General features: G+C 35.8%; 1 protein-coding gene across 1 annotated transcript; it reads right to left on the bottom strand.

Annotated features, from left to right (window-relative positions):
• Positions 1 to 274: 274 nt before the first annotated feature.
• Positions 275 to 6537, bottom strand: LOC112594697 (muscle segmentation homeobox-like). Its single transcript, XM_025339648.1, is given in 4 exon segments — positions 275 to 848; positions 1693 to 1880; positions 5175 to 5308; positions 5310 to 6537. Coding segments are annotated over 4 exon segments (1563 nt in total). The 5' UTR covers positions 6110 to 6537; the 3' UTR covers positions 275 to 407.
• Positions 6538 to 10630: the final 4093 nt, after the last annotated feature.

Genomic DNA, 10630 nt, shown 5'->3' with positions numbered 1-10630 from the left:
TCATGATATATCATTAATATCGCGAGATTCGATGGTATAGTATCGTTAATATATAGTGCGGTGGCTGTACCTATATAGTCGGTTATCAAAAATTAAACGTTCTTCCGCCCTCTGACGACGGTTCATTATTATTTTTTTTTTCTTTTGCGGGTGACTAGTTTCCGTGTACAACGATAGTAGTAATAGTAATAGTAGTAGTAGTAGTAATAGTACATATTATAATAATTATAATAATAATATAATATTAATAATAATTGTAAAAGAGAATGTTATTTTATACATAATAACAAATATCATTATAATATCATATTGTAGGTATATAATAATAAAATAGAACGAAATAGATACGCGGCGCGTATAGTCTTTAAATACCGTTTTGCCGTGCGCGAGGTTAGGTTACCTAACCACTAGACGCTCGTGGTGGACCCTGGGCCCCCGCCGCCCATCGACGGGGTGGGCGACACGGGGGTGACGGACCGCCTACCGGCGGGCGACATCGACGAGCGCGCGGGCGGCGTATGAGTTTGCTGTACCTGTCCGCCGGCGGGCTGGTGAGTGGGCGGCGGGCCCTGTTGCTGTTGCTGTTGCTGCTGCTGCTGCTGCTGCTGCTGCTGCAGGCCTTGGGCGATGAGGTGGGCCATGGTGGGCCGGTGCGACAGGAGCGATTGCAGTTGATGCGGGTGACCGAACAGCTCGGACGGGTGCTGGAAGTAGTGCGGCAGGTGTGGGTTGCCGTACAGCGGGTGGTGCGGCCTGGCCGCGGCCACAGCGGCCATCTTCAACTTTTCGATCTCGGCCTCTTGCAGCCGTTTGGCTTTGGCTCTCCGGTTTTGGAACCATATTTTCACCTGTTAATTCGTACATACGTCGCAGAGATTAGTAATGCGAAAAACAACAATGTAATCATATCAATATTAGACTTGGCCAGTTTATACCGATAACTGCATAGTTTTAAAACTATGTTAGGGTTAGTTAACTGATATACGATAATAAATTATGGTAAAGTGTTAAATTTAGTTTTAAAAAAAGTTAGACATCTTATCGAGATTTTAGTTTTGTCTTATAAATGTATTATGTTTTTTTTCTTTGTTATATAATTACACATTTGTCTCGTATTATTATTTTTAAATACTAATCATTTCCCTTACAAGCATTCCTTAAATGAGGTGAGTAAACTCAAATAAAAAAAAAAAAATAAATAACACCTCATGTACTTTTATTTTAGCTTGTGAAATAAATAAATATACAATAACGATGATGCAACTCTTTTATCGTGGGTAAAAGTAGTTATTTTATTTTTACTATCTATTCAATAGTGCCAGAATTTACTAGTCAAATAATATATGCACATTTTACCGCCCACCAAAAGATACCAGACCTGTGGGGAGAGGCTATTCCAACAAAACTAATTGCAAACGGATCTTAAACAAACAATTATAAAACTTTATACTTAACGTTTCTTAACGTTCTTTACAAATTTTGTGAAGATGAACACAATATTTCGACAGGCATTTTGTTATTCAGAACATTGTGATGTGCTCAATAAGGTGCATATACCTTAGAGCTAGTATACTCCACGCCACTAATTAAATTATATAGTCATACATGCGATGCATAAAAAAACCCGAAACCCATAACTTATCGCTAAAGTCGCATGTACATAAATAAATAAATACAAAACGATTGCGTTACCTGTGTTTCAGTCAAGTGTAACGAATTGGAAAACTCGGCTCGTTCGGCGATGCTTAAGTACTGCTTTTCCCGGAATTTTTTCTCCAGGTTCAACAATTGTTGCGTAGTGAACGGCGTTCGGGGTTTCCTGTTGGGTTTGTGCTTCCGCAGGTTACACTTGAGTTTGGGCGGTTCGCCGTTGTTGGAATCTGAAAGAGAAAACGGAAATGAGCACACTCGATAAACAGTACACACATAGATAACGATATTATAATATATTGTGAACGAATAGTAATAATAATGATTAATAATTACACGATAAAAGCCAAAAGGTTTAATAGACGTAATTTATGATAATAATAATAATTAATACGATATCGTTTCGCAGGCGGAACACCACACACTCATAAAAAAAACTTAGGATACGAGCTCATAGAGCACGCGCACGAGCGCGTATATGTGTATCGTCCGTCTATAAATACGCTGTGTGTCTGAATTTATATATATATACATAATAGAAATCGACGATTAACGACGATAAACGGTGACAGCGGGCGCGCTCGCGTGTGTGTGTTTAAAAATTTGTGGCAAATAATTTAAACGCGTGAAAACCGAGGCCAAAAAATGTAAAACCTACAGACTTATATGCGCGACGGCGGCGATATCGACTATACAGTAATATATTGTTCGCGTTTAGGCCAGTTTTTTTTTCTTAGTTTCCTCTTTCTTGGCACGACCCTCGCGCGTTTGTCCGCGTCTGCGTTTGTCATCGTTACATGATGTCGTTGTGTGTGTGTGTGCACTCCGCGCTGCCGGGTCGGGCCTCGCGCCGATTAACACATTTTACGTTCGTTTTAACGTGCATTTGTCTCGGTCGCCCGAGAGAGCAATTAGACGCCGCTAAAAATAATAATAAAACGGCCGCCGAGAGGAACTATGTAATATACCGGCAGCGCATATTATGGTGAACGGAATAAAAAAAAATCGCCCAATTAGAGAGAGATACGACGGCGGAATGCCGCAGACGGCGACGGCGGCGTTATAGGTTATACCGCTGCAGCCGGCTAGACCGAGATCGAAAAAAAAAAGAAGTGCGCTGCCAAACAATAGCTGATTTGTATATAACCGTGGCAATTATTATTATTGTAATCATACGATTGTACACTATAACATGCAGGCACCTACCGTGTTGCAGCGTCCATTGTCGGGCGTGTAACAATATAGCGCATTAATATATTGTCGTCGGAGCGCGATAATCGTTATGATAAAAATACGTAGAAGTGTCCTACAGTAGGTAGGTACCCGTGTATACCAAGTATATACCTATCGTAAACGGTTTAAGTGATGAAATAATAATTTGAGCGCTCCAGTTCAGGCCGGCGGCGACGTATCAAAACTTATAATATGTTGTTTTTTTTTCCATTTATAATCGCCGCGGTCTCTAATCATATTATTAAATAAACGATATGCACATCATAAACATAACGTTTTTTATTCATTGTTTGTTCCCTGAGCAGACAAATTGACAACAGAACGATCTACGAGATATCAATAATTAGTGTTATATACGGTGATAAGCACCTAAATATTATATTATATTTGTCCGATACGAACGTGTAATCACTGCGGAGATAATGTTGGCATGAACGTTGTTGGTACACTATTTGTTAGCGGTTTTGATTATTTAGGTAGCTATGCATATATAATATACTATATAGGCATTAGTTATTTTCGAGCAAACTATTACTATGCTATCTTTACCTTTGTTGCATTTACGTTTTATAATTAAACATTTAATTGATACATCGGATAGTGTAATATTATGATATAATAGTTGTTCGTTAATCATAATTTATAATAATCCTATATTTATCTAAATACGAACCTATGCTTAAATATTGGATGTAAAATATTAAGTAGGTAACCAAAGTATCAATATTAACATTCAACTTAAACGAATTAAAAAAAAAAGAAATACTTTTATTATAGTTTATATACTGCAAATATATTCTGTAATACGGCTTGTGATTATATGTTTATTGAGAAACTTAAAATGTGTTTCGAAACCGGTACATCAATAATTGTTTATTCAGTCTTTATAGACATTATTTCGTGTATAAGGTATGTAAAGTTCACCTTAGTTTATCATAAAAAATATTAATTATATATATTATACATAATAAACAATAATAGTAATAAGTTAGCTACAAATATTGACTTAAAATGTTATAACGACGGTATGTAAGACGAAAAGCGGTGTGCTTATAAAAAACGCATATCATAAAAATGAAAAATGACAAATTCTATACTATATTATTATTATAAAAAGCCAGAAATGAGATAAACGCATCAAATATTATACTTCGAACGATGAGTTTCCTAAATTATAAGGTCATATTATAATTAAGTTGAGCAACTACACCTATTTCAATTCATTAAATACTTTTTACAGTTGTTAATAATATGAATAGGCACTTCGGCGATATTAAATTAAGCGAACAATTTAATGAAAATCTAAAACTGTATAGGTATGTATATTGGTAGATACACACAATAATAAAAGTTTTTTAAATAATTAATTGTATAAGTTTATATTTGTACGGATAATGTATATACAGGTAATTATTAATAATGGAAATAATAAAGAAATTATTAATGTCGGAATAAATCGATACGTTCTCTCGTATATGAAATTATGGAACAATGCAAATTCGCATTTATAATAAAACGAGTGTTATTATTGTTTGAATATTAACGACTAACGAGCAATTTTAACATATTAGTGCAAATGCAAATCATATAATCATATACAAAACATATAGGTAGATCACATGGTGATATAGAGTAAATTAAAAATATACAAAACAGCTCTAAATTAATAACAAATTAACGAGATTAGAGGGACAATATAAGAACTATAAAAATTAAAACTCATACCTATAGAATTAGCGTACCTAATGTATAGAATTCGCCATAAATTATTATGACATTTTGACTCTTAATCGAATTATTGATATAGCACTTAGAACGATAATAGGCACAGTTGGAGTGCCGAACATCGACCGTTGAACTTTTGGTCCCCGAAAACATTATGATAATAAAACGATAATATACGATAATGAACTGCCGATAGCAGCGAATTATTATAATTCATAACAATATCATCCCGAGTCGCATCATCAATTAATATTCGGCTAATTGCCAGCAGCTATTGGTTTCGTATTATGGAACGGTACAAAAACAGAGAAGTCTTCTGTGTGGAAATCATGTAGAGGGATAAAAATAAATGCCGACAATTACCTGACTGTTATGCCAACAATAGACGTTCTAAAAACAGTGTTGTCAAGCATACGTCGCGGGGGGAAAAAAAAAAGGTTTTTGACACCGATTTAATAAACACACGCGGGGGCCCGCCACCGTAGGTACCACAGTCGAACTTTTAATTATTATAATACATTAGGACGATTAGAGAGCTATACAAAGTGTTGACTTGAAAAACTTACCAGGCGATCCGGAGTTGAGACCGGTGGAACCGAAGCCGGGAAACGCACCGGCGTAATGCGGGTGCCAGGCCCCGGGGGCGGCGGGGTGCTGCATGCCGGCGGCCGAGTAGGCGGCTGCCGCGGCGGCACGAGCACGTGAACGGTGTAGGCCGGACGGGCGCGACGGGATGGTGATGGTGTCCACCACCGCCGGGGACGGACGCACCACCGCCGGACATCATGAACGCGGCGCGGGCGGCCATGGAGCCGCCGGGTTGCTGGAACAGGTGGGCGCCGTGGTGCTGGTGGTGCGACAGCGGCGGAGACGCGGACGCGTGAAGCGGCATCGGCGACCGACCGCGGTCCGGCGTGCTGGACGAACACCGCCGGCCGGCCGCGACGCCACCGTCGGTCGTCTCCACGTCCACGCTGTTCCGGTCGTCCTCGTCGTCGTCGGGCGTGTCCATGTCGTCGTCGTAAACGGAACCGGGCGTTGGCGACCGGACGGGCCTGGTGTCGGCCAACAGAGCGGCCACGCTGAACTTGATATGGCCGGACGGCCGGGCGGCCGCGACGACGGACGATCGCGGGCTGCTGGCCGTGTCGTCGTTATTGTTGTTGTTGTTGTTGTTGTGCAATTGATTGTGGTGGCTGTGGTGGTGATGGTGGTGATGGTGGTGGCCCACGCCGGTCGGCGGAACGCCGCCCATCATCATCGCCGTCGTCATGTTGGTGGCCGCGGCCGCGACAGTCATCATGCGCGACGGTTTGCCGTTTTGCTGCACGTCGTCGGCGCCGTTGCTGTCAGCTCCGACGGCCGAGCGTTGCTGTTGCTGCTGCTGCTGTTGCTGTTGCTGTTGTGGGCCACCGTTGTTGACGGACGGCGTCGGCGGCGGCGGCAACAGATGGTTGAGCGCTAACACTGTCATATTTGCTGCTCCGGTCGGTTCTAGCATGTGTGTCCGCACGAACCGTTTGTAAAGCGCATTCAACGCGCGCGGCTTACCACCGGCAGACCGCAGCGGACGACGCGCGCGAATTCATAAAACGAATATTTTCGATATCGATCTGCGGCGATAAACGGCGACCGTGGTAATATTGAAATTATCGTTTCTATCGAATAAAACGATAAAGCGAAAAATTAAAAAATATCAAACCGAAAAATAAAAAAATTAAAATGTGATCGATTATTATATTGCAAGCGTTAAAGCGCACACGCGATCGGTTACGGCACCGGCGTTAATGATATTCGCGGTGGTGTGCACACTGCGATCGGCGAAACGGCGAACGACAGTAATATATTTTATTGCAACAATAATATTATCATCACGTAATGCGCGGCGGAACACGGACAGTAGCGATGTCGTCGGTCGACTGAACGTCCAAACGTTTAGCGCGGCGGCTAGCTGCGACCTCGCGACGGCGGCGGCCGCGACCAGAGCGCGCCCGGTAGTGGCCGCCGGTACCGCCCACCGCGCGGGTCACGCCCATGCCGGCCCCCGGGACACCGACGACGGTGCTGCTGCCGCTGAGTGGCGGCGGCGGCAGTGGGTGGTTCAGTTTGAGTTGGGGCGAGGGGGTACGCCGTTTCGTCAATACGACGACGTCGCATCCGTCGTCGTCATCGCACGCCGCCGCCACTGACATTAAATTATTTATTGTTTTTGCCGTCCGTTCGCTACCCCTCGACAGATCGTTAACCGCCTGCAGTGGCGTATTATATCATAATATATTATAATATTATAGAAGTGGACCCCTTACGTAAATACTCGCGATAAGTGTTCCTGACCACTGCGACATTGGTGCGTTTACGAATTTATCTAACATCCCTTCTCTGTGCATATATCATAACTATTATTATACCTATAAAGAGAGAGAGAGAATGAGTGAGAGACAAGACGAAAACGCGCGACTAACTTTGTAAGGTAGGCAGGTATACGATTTCTGTACAAAATTGCCCCGTACATTATATGTAACCTGATTATAAAACATAAAATGACTATAAAATGTGAGTATAGTGTTCTGCGACAAATGACTTTCTATACACACGCCTTTATGGGTTTTTAAAAATTAGCGTTTTACTTTGATAATTACCTATATATCTACGGGTGTACCCATTATCGAATGCTCTGACAATTAAAAATAAATTAAACGTTCGTTCAAATATTTATACTAAAACAAGTTGATATATTATTATACCAATCTCTACGAAATGACCTCGATTATATTATTGTTGTTATATTATTGTTTAAGTTATAATATTATTATGGGGCTGCACGTTGGATTATAATTATTTGTTTAACAATAAAAATATTTTCAACAAATCGTCAATAAAAATTATTGATATACCACTTATTACTATATAATATACTCTAAATGACTACATAATATAGGTATATGTAAATATTTAATAATATTTAAACATTAAATGTATTATACATAGTGTAGAATTGTCAATTTTATTTGTGCCTATCACTAAAATAAATCATATAAAAAACAAATAGGTTTATCTAAATTGAATACGTCGATGTATATAGGTGTATAAGTATTAATAGGTGTGTACCTACACGTTTAATATATAATGGATATTATGAAATGAACAATAGATAGAAGTAATCGATTTAGTTCATAATCATAATATATTTGTATTTGGTACATAATATAATTATAATATTATTTTGAATAATTTATTGTATACAATAGTTGTATTTAATATATTATATACCTACTTAGTATATCATTTTATGTTATATAAATTATATAAATAAGAGTATATCTAAAAACATTTGAATTGTTTTATTTCCAAATCATTAGTTTAAATATAATTATGCGCTTATTACAATTTATAATGCATTTCGTAAAATCAAATATTATACCTTCTTTTAAATAAATCCTAGAGATTCCTAACTTATTTATCGTTACATTTTTTATGATCACAACTATATATTATTTATAAGATTAAACCATTAAATACTATCCCTTCTAATAGTTCTAATAATAATAGTAATAATAATAATAATGTATAGAACCTATTATAGCAATACAGACTATAATATATACCTACAACATAAAAAATAATAATATAGGTAACTAGATCAACGAATTATTTGGTCCAAATAAAGTAGGAGTAAAGCTATATCAAAAAGGCTGGGAAACAATTTAGAACTCATATAAGTCATAACTAAAGACATAGATATAAAGTTAGATATAAGTTATAAGTAATAATTCCAATGACTATTATGACTATATAATACTATAAAATATAGACCGTCTGCAGATAATAAATTACAAATTATGTAAAGAATTCCATTTATATACCTAAATATTGTTACACGCTGCAATTTGCAATAATAAACGTCTTTTAGTTGAATCTAAATTATTTCATGTATATACATTAATGGTATCAATGAATATTGTGAGTATATTTACGTATAATGGGTATATACTCGTAGGTATATATAGGTTTAGTTATAGGTACACACATTTAATATAACCCATTTTTTTCTTTACCGTACATATCTACATATAAGTTATAATATGTTGCAGTGCACTTAAATTATATGGATTTTTGTGCGATGAGTTTCAATCTTTGTACTTTTTTATTAGCTTATTCCGTGTCTTTATAAAAAAATATAAAAAATCATAACGATAAATAACGTTTTCGATTGAACCGTAAAAATATATATTCTGATATCAAATAATTATACATAAAAATTGAAAATAATGATAAGCACGATGGTTTATTCAAATTGTTAATTTAAACCGTATATATCTACTTTTAATATGTAAATGTATATATAAATAATACTTTTCTATATAAAAGCTGATAGGTATTCGCTGAGTGCAGGTTTACGCATCTATATAATAATATATTAGTTAAATATTTACATATATATTATTATTGCAAACCGTTTTGAAAACAAATCACTGCACTACACTGTGTATACAGTCAAAAAGGTAGGTATATATAATATGTTAATAATGATAATTGTTTGTGTATAATTTAACGTGGTTGTGGTTTTGCATTAATTTTAGATAAAGTAAAATCGCATGGGATATTTATGGTACCTAATTTATTATACCTATGTTTAGAGGTTACCTATCGCTATACTAAATAGTTGATATTTCATATCTCATCCGATTATATTTAATTCATTAACCACACTATATATAATAATATTTTATATGGCCGTTGAAAATTTATATTTTATACTAAAATAAAAACTTATAAAATCATGCGATATATTATTATTATATTGATATTAGCAATCATTATTAATATACCTACCTATACTAATTCCACCACGTCGACGACCTATTAAATATGATAATTGATATAAGTGCGTCTTAATTTGGTACAATATACTATTTAAACTATATATAATATCATATTATACATATTATCATATTATGTAGACATTTTTACGACCGTTAATTCCGATTAAATATATACCTCTATAAGTAATAATTATTATTTTATAAATACAACTCGTCATATTGTTATATACAAGCTATCATTAAAATCAATGCATTTTAATTAGGTAAGTAGACCGTTGATGAATTTGTTTTAAGAAATTATAGATGTACATAGGTACACTGATTTAATAATTTTTGTACAAGAATTATAATCAATTGCCATAGGTATATATATATACTAAGTAAAACCATTATGGCAGTGATCTCCATTAATTAATAATAATAAAAAATAGGCACTAATGAAACGGAATAGTGAAAATGTGTTAACAATAATACACTTAAATGGCATAATAATCGACAAAAGCGTAATCAATAGACTACCTGTACATTACAATAATATTAATAATTATTAAATATTTAAAGTTAAAGACGAAAAATAAAAACAAGGAGTAAAAGAACAAAATCGATACTTTTAATATTATTAAATATTTTTTTTTTTTAGAGAGTGTTTTAATAAAAATGATTTTATAATATTATTATTGAAGTGTTTGTAGTTTTATTATAAATTATGGTATATGCTATAATATCTTAATATTAATGGATTATAGAAATATGTGATGATGGAGTCGGTGATGTGCAGTTGATAGTGGTACTACAATCAGGCATACAACACGAAATCTTAACAATTACATTATACTTTATTTTGTTTCAATAATCGACTAAAATTCGTTTCACTCATACCTCCTAATTCCAACTATCATATTTTAACGTTATATTTACAAAAATAAATTATTATTATATTAAATGCGAATGACGATGAGCTTTTTATAAACTATTACGTTACAAGTGAGAGTGGAACGGTCACTGCAGCTATCACGTCGAGTTATACATATACTTATATAGTTATATTTATATATAAATAATGCGCTGTGGCAAAAGCGACGATTTGAAAATAATACACGCAGCCAAGATGAAAAAAAAAAAAAACGAAATAATTAAACAATTCCGAGATATTATCGCGTTTACACGAAGCAAATACTAATTATTGTACTCGTGGAGAA

The sequence above is a fragment of the Melanaphis sacchari genome, unplaced genomic scaffold, assembly GCF_002803265.2.
Source record: "Melanaphis sacchari strain LSU unplaced genomic scaffold, SCAv2.0 Contig0_pilon_pilon, whole genome shotgun sequence".
NCBI classification, from domain to species: domain Eukaryota; kingdom Metazoa; phylum Arthropoda; class Insecta; order Hemiptera; family Aphididae; genus Melanaphis; species Melanaphis sacchari.
Note: the sequence above shows the minus strand (reverse complement) of the source record. Positions and strands in the feature narration are given on the sequence as shown.